This window comes from Thalassophryne amazonica, chromosome 16 (genome assembly GCF_902500255.1).
Source record: "Thalassophryne amazonica chromosome 16, fThaAma1.1, whole genome shotgun sequence".
Lineage (NCBI taxonomy): Eukaryota > Metazoa > Chordata > Actinopteri > Batrachoidiformes > Batrachoididae > Thalassophryne > Thalassophryne amazonica.
In genome coordinates, this window is record NC_047118.1 from 54574591 (window position 1) to 54591797 (window position 17207).

General features: G+C 37.5%; 1 protein-coding gene across 1 annotated transcript in view; it reads left to right on the forward strand.

Annotated features, from left to right (window-relative positions):
* Nucleotides 1-1517: 1517 nt before the first annotated feature.
* Nucleotides 1518-17207, forward strand: part of cyth1a (cytohesin 1a) — a 195110-nt gene continuing 179420 nt past the window's right edge. The window contains exon 1 of the mRNA XM_034190843.1: nt 1518-1725. Within this exon, the coding sequence (XP_034046734.1) occupies nt 1719-1725 (7 nt within the window). The 5' untranslated portion in view covers nt 1518-1718. The remainder of the gene's footprint in view (nt 1726-17207) is intronic.

Sequence of the window (17207 nt, forward strand, 5' to 3'; positions counted from 1 at the left end):
GCTTCAGGCTGGCTCCATATATCTGAAAATAAACATTAGCTAATTTAGAATATATGTGCCGAATTCCATGCTTTTATCACAAAATCAACAATTGTGCTCTGCCACCCCACTAGGAGACAATCTCTTGGGCTAAATGAACTCATCAAAGATGTTTTTGCTGATGTGTGGTGCTGGTAGCTTCACTAATTGTACCTAGAATGTGAATATATTACATAGCAGTAATGTGTTAAAAATTCATTTTAAAGATTTATTTTCATCATTAATAACTTTGTCTTACTAGTTGCAAACTCTTCTGCCACGGCTGAGACGTCAATTCGGATTGCTCAATTTTCTCATGAGTTTCTGAGCAGAAATTCCAGCCTGATGGCACATTAGTCATTTTTTCCTGAGCTAGAGGTCAGAATCGCCAATCATCCGAGGTTTTCAAATGCAGCATGTGCCCCATTCTATGGAACACTCCCTGTCTGAAGGGAGAGAAGGCATGGCGAAGCCAAAGCTTCTTTCTACTTAAAGTAACACACACACAATTTTTTTTTAAATTGTGTTTGTATTTGGAGTTGTCACTTCAGTGCTGGTAGGGTATTTTTGGCTGTAAACTTTAATATGTGATCTATATTCATTCATTCATTCATTCACCTTCTACCGCTTAGTCCAATTAAGGGTCGCGGGGGGCTGGAGCCCATCCCAGCAGTCATAGGGCGCAAGGCGGGGTACACCCAGGACAGGATGCCAGTCTGTCGCAGGGCCACAAACAAACACAGACACACCCACACACACACCTACGGACAATTTCAATATTCCAATCACCTAACCCGCATGTCTTTGGATGTGGGAGGAAACCGGAGCACCCGGGAAGGAAACCCACGCAAACGGGGAGAACATGCAAACTCCACACAAAGGCCACGGGAATTGAACCCATGACCTTCTTGCCGTGAGGCAACAGTGCTAACCACTAAGCCACCGCGCTGCCCTGTGATCTATGTTATCTTGATGAAAAATTGTATAAAGTAATTAACCAGCTTTGGTAAAAGGGGTTATTTTCTATTCCATGTGATTTGACAGGCAGTCCTCGTGCATAATGGAGTTGGTGGTTGACCTGCAAAATTTTGGTCAGTAACTGTAAAAACTGCATATTCAGATTTGAAATGTTGGATTCTAATAGATACAGGTGTGGACTTTTGTTGGCTTCTTTTAACATAATTTGCAGTAATACTTTCCTGTGTTTGTTTAAATATGAACGTGGGCACAGTGGGATGCGTCTGGGTTTGTTCAGGCAGGTACATGTACTGTAGTAGACTTTTTATTTGTTTGTGACTTATGAAGGTTTGTTGTTAATCATAGAGTGGTCCCTGTTGCTAAAACATGCGTAATTATTAAACTGTTTTACATTAAAACAGAACCCACCTCTGGTTACGGCCCTGGAGTCAACAAGCGAGTCTGGTGCGAAACTTACAGCGTGACGTCACACTGAGGATGGGCGGGGTTGGCGTGCACCGCCTTTTCTAGATAAAGCGTTCAACAGCCAGAAAAAAATCGTAAAACACAAATGCATACACACATATTTGAGACAGAACAGGGCTGAAACGTGGCCGTGGGCTGAGGCTCACTTCAGAGGACTGAGGTTGACTTCCGTGGACGAGGCTTCCGCGATCGGAGCGGCCGCAGAACGACACCAACCCCCGGACTGTGACGCCTGAAGCGGCATCGGGACCTGCAGGATGGACGGTGAGAGTCTCCAGTTTCCTCCATGGATGAGGCGTTTTTTCATTAAAGAGCAAATACTTTGATTATTAGTCTTCAATTTTATCATCTTCTACGCTGTTTTGTGGAACCAAGACCAAAAGACCACTCATGTGATATAAAACAAAAAATGTGAGAAACTTTGGTATTTTCATGAGTAAATTCATAAAGTCGAGTTATATCATACTTTTTTTAGCCAGCTAATGCAAGTCTTTAAAACATACCAAAGTGTGCTCACATATATGTAATAAAGCATTAATTAACTAATTTTACAAGAAAAAGTAGGTATAAATAAATGTTTTATGATTTAATTTATAAATGGACTACATTGTAAAGTAGTTTGTATATTAATTGTCAGTAAAACAGGAATAAAAAAAAATTACAAATCTATTCAAATCAAATTTACCAACATCAAATACTTATTTTAAAAATACATTAATGGGGGGGGGGGGGGGGGGGTTAATCTGTCTCCGTCCATTTTTGCTTGTTAGCACAATATCTTAAGAACCAGTGACCAATTGATTCATATTTAGTATAAGGTTGTACCTTGGGTGATTTTTCCCCAATACCAATAGATTATGGTGACCTTGGGGGTCAATTTCAAGGTCACAGTGAGATATTAAAGATATTGTCGTTACCACTTTTGTTAGCATATCTCACGAACCAGTTGACCAATTACATTCATATTTAACATAAGGTTAACTCAGCCACATGGGGTGTGCAGCCAGTACATTCTGAGTGCCGGTCCCCAAGCCCAGATAAATGAGGAGGGTTGCGTCAGGAAGGGCATCCAGCGTTAAAACAAGCCAACCCAACTATGCAGACTCAGAATCGAATTCCATACCGGATCGGTCGCGGCCCGGGTTAACAACGTCGCCACCGGTTGCTATTGCCCAACAGGGTGCCGGTGGAAATTGGGCTACTGCTGGACGAAGAAGAGGAAAACGTTGCCATGAACAGGCTGGGAGAGAAGGAAACTAGAAGGGTGGAAATGAGAGTGGGGACTTTGAATGTGGGTAGTATGGATGGTAAAGGGCTGAGAGTGCGCTGATATGGAGAGGAGAACGGTAGACATATTGTGTGTGCAAGAGACCAAGTGGAAGGGAAGTAAGAGCAGGAGCATCGGCGGTGGGTACAAGTTGTTGTACCATGGTGAGGATAGGAAGAGAAATGGTGTGGGGTCATTTTAAAGGAAGAGTATGTTAAAAGTGTGTTGGATGGTCTGATAGCGAGTGTCTGACAGGGTGATGAGTGTGAAGTTGGAAACGATGGGGGATGATGAATATCATCAGTGCATATGCCCCACAGGTAGGTTGTGAGATGAAGGAGAAAGAAGATTCTGGAGTGTGTTAATGAGGTGGTGAGAGAGTGTGCCCAAGCATGAAAGAGTGGTGATAGGAGCAGACTTCAATGGGCATGTTGGTGAAGGGAACAGAGGTGATGAGGAAGTAATGGGTAGATATGGTATCAAGGATAGGAATGGGGACGGACAGATGGTAGTTGATTTTGCAAAAAGGATGGAATGGCTGTGGTGAATACCTACTTTAAGAAAAGGGAGGAGCACAGGGTAACATATACGAGTGGAGGAAGGTGCACACAGGTGGACTACATTCTTTATAGGAGATGCAAGCTAAAGAAATCACAGACTGTAAGGTGGTAGCAGGAGAGAGTGTCACTAGACAGCATAGGATGGTTGTTTGTAGGATGACTTTAGAGGGTAAGAAGAGAGTGAGAGCTCAACAAAGGATCAGATGGTGGAAGCTAAAGGAGGAAGACTGTTGTGTGAAATTTAGCGAGCAGGTGAGAGAGCACTAGTTGGAGGGGGAGTACTGCAGATGTGGTGAGGGAGACAGCTAGGGCAGTACTGGGTATGACATCTGGACAGTGGAAGGAAGACAAGGAGACTTGGTGGTGGAATGAAGAGGTCCAGGAAAGCATAAGGAGAAAGAGGTTGGCGAAAAAGTTTTGGGATAGTCGGAGAGATGAAGAAAGTAGACAGGAGTACAAGGAGATGCGGCGTAAGGCGAGAAGAGAAGCTGGCAAAGCAAAGGAAAAGGCATATTGCGAGCTGTTACAAGAAGTTGAATAGTAAGGAAGGAGAAAAGGACTTGTACGATGGCCAGACAAAGGGACAGAGCTGGAAAGGATGTGCAGCAGGTTAGGGTGGTAAAAGATGCACATGGTAATGTGCTGACAAGTGAGGAGTGTGTGCTGAGAAGGTGGAGGGAATATTTCGAAGAGTTGAATAAAGAAAATGAGCGAGAGAAAAGGCTGGATGATTGTGGTGAGAGTAAATCAGGAAGTAAAAGGATTAGCAAGGAAGCAGTGAGGGCTGCTATGAAGAGGATGAAGAGTGGAAAGGCAGTTGGTCCAGATGACATTCCAATGGAGGCATGGAAATGTCTAGGAGAGATGGCAGTAGGAGTTCTAACCAGATTGTTTAATACAATCTTGGAAAGTGAGAGGATGCCCTGAGGAGTGGAGACGAAGTGTGCTGGTTCCTATTTTCAAGAACAAGGGTGATGTGCAGAGCTGCAGTAACTACAGAGGCATAAGCTGATCAGCCACAGCATGAGTTATGGGAAAGAGTAGTACAAGCTAGGCTTAGAAAACAGGTGAAGATCTGTGAGCAGCAATATGGTTCATGCGAGAAAGAGCACTACAGATGCAATGTTGCCTCTGAGAATACTGTTGGAAAAGTACAGAGGAAGGACAGAAAGAGTTACATTGTTGTGTTTGTGGACTTAGAAAAGCTTATGATAGGGTGCCAAGAGAAGGAGTTGTGGCATTGTATGAGGAAGCTTGAGAGTGGCAGCGAATATGTTAGGGTAGTGCAGGACATGTAACAATAATCGTGTGACAGCGGTGAGATGCGCAGTCGGAATGACAGACTCATTCAAGGTGGAGGGGGAGTACACCAAGGATCAGCTCTGCGTCCCTTTCTTGTTTGCAGTGGGTGATGGACAGGTTGACAGATGAGATCAGGACAGGAGTCCCAATGGACTATGATGTTTGCAGATGACATTGTGATCTGTAGTGAGAGTAGAGAGCAAGTTGCGTCTAGTGGGAGAAGTGGAGATATGCTTTGGAGAGAAGGGGAATGAAAGTCAGTAGAAAGCAAGACTGAGTACATGTCGGTGAATGAGAGGGAGCCCAGTGGAATAGTGCAGTTACAAGGAGTAGAAGTGGTTGAAAGTAGATGAGTTTAATATTTGGGGTAACCCTGTTCAAGTAATGGAGAGTGTGGTAGAGAGGTGAAGAAGAGGAGTGCAGGCAGGGTGGAGTGGGTGGAGAAAGGTGGCAGGAGTGCTTGTGACTGAAGAATATCAGCAAGAGTGAAGGGGAAAGTTACAAAACAGTAGTGAGACCAGCTATGTTGTATGGTTAGAGACAGTGGCACTAACAAAAAGACAGGAGGCAGAGCTGGAGGTGGCAGAGCTGAAGATGTTGAGATTCTCTTTGGGAGTGACAAGAATGGACAAGATTAGGAATGAACATATCAGAGGGACAGCTCAGGTGGGACGGTTTGGAGACAAAGTCAGAGAGGCGAGATTGAGATGGTTTGGACATGTGCAGAGGAGGGACCCAGGGTATATAGGGAGAAGGATGCTGAGGATGGAGCCACCAGGCAGGACGAGAAGAGGGAGACCAAAGAGGAGGTTCATGGATGTGCTGAGAGAGGACATGCAGGTGGTTGGTGTGACAGAGGAAGATACAGAGGACAGGGTGAGATGGAAACGATTGATCTGCTGTGGCGACCCCTAACGGGAACAGCCGAAACAGAAAGAAGAAGAAGATTTAACATAAGGTTGTATTTGAGTGATCCCCGATACCATTTCATTTTAGCTTCTCCCTTTTAGCCTTGATGTTGAGCTTTGTTGTCACACTTTGTGCTGCCAAAATGATGCAAATTAGGGTTGTCATAAGCCTTCTAATTGGCAATCCTGCGACTTCTTCCTCACAGGTATAATATGGATGTGTGAAGGAGATGGTGGTTGACAAATTATGCGAGTATGAGGCAGGTGACACTGTTGAACCAATCGAAGGGTTTGTTCCATCCCATGGCTAATTTGCAATATCTTACCAGGTGCCGGTTGGCTCAGTGGGTGTGTCCAACATAGTAAGCGGGATTCCATATATGGAGTGCTATAACCTATGTCACATACATTTCTGCAGTCATATAAAATCCCTTTAAACATTTACAATAACAGCTGATATTTTTTTTTAATCATCACGGTACTTGTGTAAAAATTTAGTTTTACTAGATATATTGCTGCATTCTTACATGTTATTACGTGATCAAGATAAGAAAATCCCACCATTGTCATTTGTTGTGTTAATCAATTAGCTGGTTTAAATCAAGGGAAATCCCACAATGTGATTTGTTACAGATTATAAAATGTGAAAATTTGTTCTTGTTTTTTTTTTGGGGGGGGGGGGGGGGGGAGTTGTCCCTCAACTAACAGGCTCGGCCACGAGTCTGTCTGTGATTTTGGACAAAACATGTTGAAACATAATTAGCAGATTATTCATTCTGTTTTTCAAATTTTTCAATGTTTAATAATTCTTTGTTGTACTTGGGTAAATTGATCCCTTTTAACCTTTAGAATGTCCAAGTAGTTGGTCACCCCTTTGAGTCTGGTCTGCTTGAGGTTTCTTCCTCAAAAAAAACAAAAAACAAACACTAGAGGGAGTTTTCCCATACCACTGTCACTATGTGCTTGCTCAGAGGAGTTGGTAAGGTTAGACCTTACCTATGTGAAGTGCCTTGGGGTGACTTATGTTGTGATTTGGCGCTATATGAATACATTTTTGGTAATGGTCATTGTGTCAGGGAAGGGTTTAATTAAATTTTGCTGTTGGACCTGCCTTGCTTTATGATATCACAAAGATCTGACAGGTAAAGCACAATTCTGATTACCACCCTCTGCTGGTTGACACGTGTAATAATGGCATGAAAACCACAGCAGAGGCGTCTCGTGCCTTGATAGATTTCATTGTAAATTGAATTTCTTTTAAAGATTTTACACATTAAGCTATAGGTAAATTGATTTAAAAAAAACAACTGCCAGTTGGTAATTGCAACCTGAGCGTAACTTTAGATTATGGTGCTCATCCTCTTTTGCTACTAATATCAGTTTTCAAAAAGATATTCATGTCAGAGCAAGAGGATTGTTGCATTCAACTCTGGAGATATATGTATATATATATATATATATATATATATATATATATATATATATATATATATATATATATATATATATATAAAAACATCATAGTTATTTTTTATTTAAAATGCTTCTGAAGCATTGATTTATCATGACTGAATTATTTATGGTCACCTGCCTGAGGAGCAGCTTAGATGACACATACTTATGAAAGACCTTCTCGTTAAAACTGCAATCATCTTAACAGGAAATTCAGTCGTGTGACATCATATATGGTGTGACTTTTGATGATGTCAGCATGATGAACTGATGGATCACTTTTAGTCTATGATGGAGGCTTCAGCTCAGTAATTTAGAAGTTTAGTTTTCTGTGAGCTTTATGCATCTCAAAATAGAAGCAGCAGCAGTGGCCTCATTGTGAGATCTCATCTGTTGCTAAATGGAAGGAGAGCTGCTCCTCCACATCTCTTTGATAAAGGACCAGTCATTGTCATGATGTGATTATTGCCCTGACTGATTTTAATCCATCCTCGGCTACCTGCAGATGCTGTGACTGAGGCATTTAGATTTCAAAAACCTTGTGGATTGACCTTTATGAAATTTGATTAAGGGATGGGGCATGAGCCTAAAAGAAACCATTAGGCTTTAGTGTGGGTCCAGATCCAAGGGCAGATCCTGGCAAGTTATTTACCTTTTTTATTTATTTTTTCAATGTCTAAACATTCCTGCCTTATGAGATCATGAATGAATATTGAACATTATTGTGTTTTGACAACATAAAGTTAAACTTACCATTCTTGATTCATGACATCATAAAGTAAATAAAGGTCAACTTACATTCCTGCTTTAAGACACAATAATGGAAATCTTAACAATCTTGACATGTGACTTCATAAATTGAACTTAACATTGTTGATTTATGACATCATCAAGGACATATGAAAAGTAACATTAATGCTGGAAGACGACAAAGGAAAATCTCTGCAAAGAGAGGCTCTTGATTTATGATATAAAGTACATATGACAAATGTAACTAAGACATCATAAAGGAAAACCTATAGCCTTATAATATTGTAAGTGGAGACAAACATTTTTTTAGTTTGGGCATCATACAGTTAATAAAGAAAATCTTACATTCCTGCTTTAAAACAACACGAAGGAAAACCTAAGCCTTGACACAGCACCATGACCAAAACCCTAAATTTCTCAACTCATGACATCATGAATGGAAATATAACTGGTTTGAGTCTTTAACATTATTAAAGGAAAACTAACATTCCTGCTTTAATACCTTATTTTACGGAGTATGAGTTGCAGGTTTTTGTTTTTATTGTTTCACTATTTTTAGAGGCCCTGCGGCTTGCACTCTGGTGCGGCATATAACGACAAATCACAAGTTTGTTCTTAATAATATTAATTATAATGCCTAGTTATATCGACCTTTCCCAGGAATCAAAGAACTAAACAAAATAAACGCCAGTAATAAAAACATGAATGCCAGTTATAAAATTACACTACAGCAATGCACAAATATCTCAAATTAAAGAGCTCATAACATAGAAAAAGGTCTGACTTATACTCCAGTACGACTTTTTTTCCTCTTCAAGAGGCATTTTTTGGCAGGTGCAGTCTACACCTATAAAATCTACAGTCTTAATTCATAACATCCTAAACAAAAATCAAACAATCTTGAGTTAAATAAAACTTGCTGTAAGACGTTGTACATGAAAAACAATATTCTTAACATCATAAACTTATTAATGAAAAACCTATCATTCTTGGCTCATGATGTAATGAACAAAAGCTTAATTCTTCCCTGGCAGCCTTGATGTGGGCAGACATTTTAAAATTCATTTTCATGCCAAGATTTCATTATTTTAGTGACACACTCTGACCCTTCATGGAGGGAATCAGCATTAAAAGCACTTGTCATTTTTTCCTCATTCACTGGCTTTACAGGTCTTTTGGACGTTGCCAATCCAAGCGTTCCAATTGGTCAAACCTGTTATATATGGGTGGGGTGCATAGCCTTAGTTCGTATTTTTGGGGCATTAATTATGTTAATTCTAACTTACTTATACACGTGGACAAAATTGTTGGTTCCCTTATGTTTTATGTACACATTTTAATGTATGGTCAGAAATAAATGCAAACAAAGCAATTTTGTTTAATCTAAATATTTTTAAAAATGCCCATAGTTATAAACATACAGAAAGAATTCAGCAGGATTACACATTTAATTTAGGCTAACAGCCATTCTGCTGTGTGAGCAGGTCCTGATTAGTACTGGGAGACCAGTTTGGAAGACAGGATCTGTAGAAGTGGAGTTTTGTCAGGTTGGGCGTCCAGCATAAAACTTGTGCCAAATCCCAATGCAGATCTGTACTCCATCTGCTGTAGTGACCCAGAGCAGGTGAAAGACGAACAAGAATAACAACACATGTAATTATCTGTATTTTTGAGTGTTTGCTGAATGTGGCGTAATACACTCGTACTATAAAAGGTACACTCAAAGAAATATTTAACCCTAACCTTTAAGATTTATGTAATTTTATTACATGACAAATTCCCATTTACTTTTTTTTTTTTTGATAATTTTAATACAAACCTACCAAATAAACCTAGTAATTATGCCACCTATGCCATTTATCTTGTATAGGTAACATAATTATTATGCAATTCAAACAGTATACTTTATGTATTTTAAATAAATACTGTCATTATTATTGATTTAGAGTAATTCTATTTTATTAATACTAAATACATAAAGCTGAGGATTATGCATTTCAAATAAACAGGATTTATTACAGTAATGAATATGCATCATGTAAGGTTTATTTGGTAGGTTTGTATTAAAATTATTTTTAAAAAAAAGTAAATGGGAATTTGTCATGTAATAAAATTACATAAATCTTAACGGTTTGGGTAAATATTTCTGTGAGTGTAAGAGAAATGTAAGATTTCACAAGGCTGTGTGCTTTCACCAATACTTTTTACAATTTATACTAATGACTGCAGGAAAGTACACCCCAATAATTTTATTTTCAAATTTGCAGATGACACAGCAGTCGTGAGCCTCTTGCATAAGGACATGGACCCTTTTGTCTACTACAATGAGATTGACACCTTTATTAAGTGGTGTGACAAAAACCATCTCATTTTAAACATGTCAAAAAACACAAGAGATGGTTTTTGACCCAAGACAAGTGACAACACACAAGCCAGTAGTCATTTCAGACCAAACTATAAATCCGGTGGCAACATATAAATATCTAGCAGTGGTGTCAAAAGTACACACATTTGTTACTTAAGTAGAAGTATAGATACTGCAGTTTAAAAACACTGGTAAAAGTTGAAGTATCAACTTGACCTCTTTACTCAAGTAAAAGTGAAAAAGTATGTGCTCCAAAACCTACTTAAAGTATAAAAGTATAAAGTAACCTTTTAAAAAAAAAAAAAAAAAAAAAAAAAAAAAAAAAAAGGTAGATGCCACTATATGAATTGAAAGCTTCATTTAAAAACTGATTCGTTCTACATGTGGCCCAAGACCCAAAACCCAAAATTACCCCCCAACACCACCTGCACGAAAATGTTTCAATTCTAGAAGCTCTGAAATGCAATCTGGGACTATTCCAGACAATAAACTGGAGTGAGTGCAGCATCCATTTAGTGAAGGAAAAAAAACAAACAAACAAAAAAAAAAAACACAACTTTTCCTTATTCAGATTCATTCCAGTAGTATTCTGCTCTTACTAGGATGCAGCAGTTTTCTAGTTTGGCAGATAGTTCTGGAGAAAATCACTGAAGAAATTAACAAACTGAAAATATGGTTTGACCGAAACAAACTGTCATTAAATAAGACAGGGATGAAGTGGAGGTGTAGGAGCCACTAGGTGTTCACAGGAAACACTTATTTATGTATGTATTTATTTATGTATGTTCATTGTTAGTTGCTTTTATATTTTCTGTTGTTTCTATTGAGGTTTTTTGCCTTTTTCTCTAAAATTGTATATAATAATCATTAGATTATTGATATATAAACAAAAATAAATTAAAAAAATATTACAATTTGAAAACAAATGCACCCGAACGTGATGAGAGCTGCAATTGCTTAATGCTAACTTTTAACATTGAAAACGCCATAGACATGCTAACGCGTTAGCGTCGCTCCCGTTTTTAAGTTATAAAATACATCTATCAGCTGTTTCAGAAGACCATAACAGGTCGGTTTAACGTAGAAAAGGTAAATAATACTCACAGAAGTATGCTCTTTAGGATTTTAGCGGGGGAAAATTAAGCGAAAGAAAGAAAGAATAAACGAAGCAATAGGTCGAAGCATTCAATCTGCGAACCACTGCTTCGATTGGTTCACGGTTCAAAGCAAAGCCGTGCTGCAGAAAAGTTGATTACAGGCGCACATGACGTGAATATATATATATATATATATATATATATATATATATATATATATATATATATATATATATATATATATAAATATTAAACTGAAGCCAAGAGTAACGAAGCTGTTTGTTTTAAAAATGTAAGGAATAGAAAGTACAGATACTTGTGTGAAAATGTAATGAGTAGAAGTCAGAAGTAGGTTTAAAAATAAGTAAAGGAGTAAAGTACAGATACCTAAAAAGTGTACTTAAGTACAGTAACGAAGTTTTTGTACTTCGTTACTTGACACCTCTGATATCTCAGGGTCCATATCGATAATTTGCTGAACAGGAAATCACACTTTGATAATATGTGCAACAAACTGTAGCAGAGAATGTATTTTCTGAGACGACTGAGGCTTTATGGTGTTAGCAATCAGATCATGCTAATTTTTTACAAAGCTATCTTAGAGAGCCTAATTAGATATGGAATCACTGCCTGGTTTGGTAACCTTACAGTTCAACTCAAAAATAGGTTGTCTAATATGCACAAAACAGCAATGAAAATAATTGCTATGGAAAAATATGAGTCCATTGAGAAGCTCTATAACCAGTCAGTTATGACGCAGGCAACAATAATCTGCTCAGACTCCACTCACTCACTGTCCTCAGAGTATGAACTTCTCCCTTCAGGAAGAAGATTTCGTATACCAAAGTGTAAAACAAATTGTCTCAAATTATTTTCCAGTTTCTATCAAACTGCAAAACAATGCAAGCAACTAGTGCAATAGAACAACGTGCAATAAACTTCAGCACTTTAGCACCTCTCACTTTTCTGAGCACTTTAAATAGTTGAATGTCTCTGTGTTGTCATTGTAATGTATTTCTTGATTTTAGTCTAGATTTTAATTGTTGTGTTCTATGTGATTTGTGTCCTTTTTAATTGTTCTCTGCCCTGTGAAGCAATAATGTAGTGCAACGCCTAAGACAAATTTCCCAAATGGGAGAATAAAGTTGACCTTGACCTTGAAGATGCTGGTGAAAATGTTCTTGCATGAGGCCCATTGTTTTGATTATTATATCTTGCCTCCCACTCGTTTCTATGTTATTTGTAGTTTAGTGAAACAGCACCTCCACCACCATGCCAGGCTTCCTCAGGGCATGCAAACAAGACTGCTGGGCTTTAGCAGGTGTGTGAACTCTCTGAGTGCACATGTTATGATTCTTTTCCTTGCCAGCTTATCTGAACATGACTTGGTCTTTGAATCGAATGTTTTATACATCACAAAGTCCATTGGTAATGTTCAGTAACGTGAAAGCTTTGTTCCACCTCAGTGCATGCCACACTTTGTCTAAATCAGGTTGAAAATGAATAATCTTCTCAGGAGGATCGTGAGGGCAGCAGAGATTATTAGGATCAGGCTGCCAACCATTGGTGAACTAGCAGAACAGCGCTACTTGTCCAGGACAAGAAGGATAATGAGGGGCACTTCACATCCCTTTAACAATCTGTTTTCCCTTCTGTCCTCTGGTAGACTGTACCCTAGCCTGAGTTGCAAAACACGCAGATTCAGGGACAGCTTTTACCCCACTTCCATAAGACGGTTAAATACAATAGTGTTCAGAATAATAGTAGTGCTATGTGACTAAAAAGATTAATCCAGGTTTTGAGTATATTTCTTGTTGTTACATGGGAAACAAGGTACCAGTAGATTCAGTAGATTCTCACAAATCTAACAAGACCAAGCATTCATGATATGCACACTCTTAAGGCTATGAAATTGGGCTATTAGTAAAAAAAAAAGTAAAAAAGGGGGTGTTCACAATAATAGTAGTGTGGCATTCAGTCAGTGAGTTCGTCAGTTTTGTGGAACAAACAAGTGTGAATCATGTGTCCCCTATTTAAGGATGAAGCCAGCACCTGTTGAACATGCTTTTCTCTTTGAAAGCCTGAGGAAAATGGGATGTTCAAGACAATGTTTAGAAGAACAGCATAGTTTGATTAAAAAGTTGATTGGAGAGAGGAAAACTTATACGCAGGTGCAAAAAATTATAGGCTGTTCATCTACAATGATCACCAATGCTTTAAAATGGACAACAAAACCAGAGACGCATGGAAGAAAACAGAAAACAACCATTAAAATGGATAGAAGAATAACCAGAATGGCAAAGGCTCACCCATTGATCAGCTCCAGGATGATCAAAGACAGTCTGGAGTTACCTGTAAGTGCTGTGACAGTTAGAAGACGCCTGTGTGAAGCTAATTTATTTGCAAGAATCCCCTGCAAAGTCCCTCTGTTAAATAAAAGACGTGCAGAAGAGGTTACAATTTGCCAAAGAACACATCAACTGGTCTAAAGACAAATGGAGGAATATTTTGTGGACTGATGAGAGTAAAATTGTTCTTTTTGGGTCCAAGGGCCGCAGACAGTTTGTGAGACAACCCCCAAACTCTGAATTCAAGCCACAGTTCACAGTGAAGACAGTGAAGCATGGTGGTGCAAGCATCATGATATAGGCATGTTTCTCCTACTATGGTGTTGGGCCTATATATCGCATACCAGGTATCATGGATCAGTTTGGATATGTCAATATACTTGAAGAGGTCATGTTGCCTTATGCTGAAGAGGACATGCCCTTGAAATGGGTGTTTCAACAAGACAATGACCCCAAGCACACTAGTAAATGAGCAAAATCTTGGTTCTAAGCCAACAAAATTAATGCCTCGCAGATGTGAAGAAATCATGAAAAACTGTGGTTATACAACTAAATACTAGTTTAGTGATTCACAGGATTGCTAAAAAAAACATGAACATAATAGTTTTGAGTTTGTAGCATCAACAGCAGATGCTACTATTATTGTGAACACCCCCCTTTCTACTTTTTTTACTAATAGCCCAATTTCATAGCCTTAAGAGTGTCACATAGCACTACTATTATTCTGAACACTACTGTACAAATCAATAGAAAGAACTGTGCAATATAGAGGGTAGGATATAGTATACACTGTAGCATCTGGTAGCAACTTTTTTCTTTGTAGCATCTACATATGTAGTAGAGAAGCTTGAATCTTCGACTGGACTGGGATGCTTGACGTGAGGACGTTTCGCTTCAAATCACAGAAGCTTCCTCAGCTAAAATTCTTGCTCTGGTAGTCTGACTTCTGTCTTAACTCTTGTAGAGAAGAATAAACCAGAAGCCAACAAAAGCTGGAGTTTTTAACCTAACCAGACCCCTTCTACAGAGAGGCCGACTGCTGTAGGCTAGTGACTAAACAATAGCTCTTATTAGCACCTATTGTGCTCTAGTTAGCCCTCTCCTAATGATGGGATGGAAGCCTCCCCTGATGGCTCCCTTGACAACTCTCCTGATAACGTGAATGACTCATTACCATGAACAAAAGACTGAAACTGCTTTGACCTGAGTACCCCATTGTAAACAGAGTACAAAGCGTGTCTGAGACCCGCCCCTCGGTTAAGGCTGGATTTCAACTGTTTTACAAAGAATGCTTCCTTGACACCTCTCTCAAACCATTTCTTCCCAAAGAGAAGAAATGGTTAACACCTCTCTCAAACCATTTCTTCCTGTCCTTTATTTATTTACTGCATGTTGTGTTTACACAGATACGGAGACAGTTATCAATAGGCTTAAAAATAGATATTTTTCACTATCACACACCTTGGACTGGTATTCTGTGTTTTATTCTGTTTTTATCTATTCATGCAGTGCATCGATATTTTTTTTTTTAAATATTTATTTCATTCATTTAAAAGAAAAACAGAAAAGCAAAAAACAAAAGCACCACAATACCAGAATGAAAAGGAGCAGAAAGAAGAACAAGTCTTATGATTTCTGCCCCTTTTAACAATACAATCTTTCAATATACAGCATCATAGTCAACATTATTTAACAGATTGCATTTCTTTAACTTGTCACATACCACTGACCCATTTCATAATTATGACCATTAATTAATAGATTACATCACTGACAGGTTACATTTAAACTTAAGACACTCCAAACATTATTAACAGTTTACTTTCTTTTTTTTTTTTACTTTCTTGCAGCCCACTGACTTACTTCATAGTTTCATACTTACTTAATACATCTAATTTAATATGTTTTTTAAATAATTTAAGCGACCTTAATTCTTTAATTTCTTTATTAAGATTGTTCCATAATTTGACACCATTTACTGCAATACTCCTTTCCTTTACTTTGGTTCTAAATCTTGGTTTTTTAAAGACTTCTATTCCTTTCAATTTATAACTACTTACTCTTTTTTCAAACATATTTTGAATGTTTGTTGGTAAAGTATTTTTATTAACTTGGTACATCGTTTGTAATATTTTCAAATCGACTAAATCATGAAATTTAAGTACCCTGTACTTAATAAACAATGCATTAGATGGATCTCTAAAACCACTGTTACTAATCACTTTTAAAGCTCTTTTCTGCAAAATAAATAAAGGTTGTATATAGGTTGTATATGTTGATCCCCAGATTTCTACACAGTAAGTTAAATATGGGACAATCATTGAATTGTACAATGTTAATAAACCATAACTATTTAATGAATATTTTACTTTATGCAAAACAGCAATGGCTTTCGCTATTTTTCCTTTTATGTAATTTATGTGTGACTTCCATGTAAGATCTTCATCAATCATGACTCCTAAAAATTTCATTTCTTTTACCCTTTGTATATCCATTCCATCTATTTGTAATGACACATTATTTTTTTTCGCTCTATCATTAAACAATATGAAATTTGTCTTATTAATATTTAGTGACAATCTGTTTATATCAAACCAATGTTTAACTTTTTCCAACTCTGTATTTATCACTTGTGCTACTTCCTGTATATCTGATCCAGAGTAAAACAGTGTTGTATCATCAGCAAATAAAATGCTGCCAAGCACATTGGATACATTCACAAAATCATTGATATACAAAATAAACAGTTTGGGTCCAAGTACCGATCCTTGTGGTACTCCATAAATAATGTTACACAATTCTGATTTGGTATTATTTATCTGAACAAACTGTTTTCTATTTTCTAAGTAGCTTTTTACCCACTGATGTGCAACACCTCTTATTCCATATTGTTGTAACTTGTGGAGCAATCTTGAGTGGTCTATAACATCAAAAGCCTTTTTCAGGTCAATAAAAATACTTACAAAATAATCCTTATTATCTATTGTTGTTGATATTTTCTCTATTAGTTCCATAATTGCCATAGTTGTCAAATGTTTTGTTCTGAATCCATACTGAGCATTATTTAAAATATGATGTTTCTCAATAAATTTATCCAATCTTGTTACAAAAACTTTTTCCATAATTTTAGAAAACTGTGGAAGCAATGATACTGGCCTGTAATTAGAAAAATTATGTTTGTCTCCATTTTTATATAATGGGACTACCTTAGCAATTTTCATTTCATCTGGAAAAACCCCAGTTGACAGAGACAGATTACAAATATAAGTAAATGGTTCAATAACAATTTCTATTATACTTTTTACAGTCATCATGTCTAAATCTTCATGGTCAGTTGATCTTTTGGTTACACAGTTTTTTACAATATTTCTTATTTCATCTTTTTCCACATTGTCCAGGAAAATACTATTGACCGTATTTACCAATGTACATAATTTATCTTCTATTATTGGTTTATTTCCCACCAGACTTGACCCTACATTTGAAAAATAATCATTAAACCCATTTGCAACTTCTTTTATATCATATATGTCTTTATTTTCCTTAACAAAGTAATTTGGAATAGTTTCTTTCGTTCCATCACTATCAATCACACTTTTTATAATTCCCCATGTTACCCTCATATTATCTTTACTCTTATTTAGTTTTTCACTGTAATAATCTTTTTTTTGTTTCCTAATTATTGTTAATAGTTTAT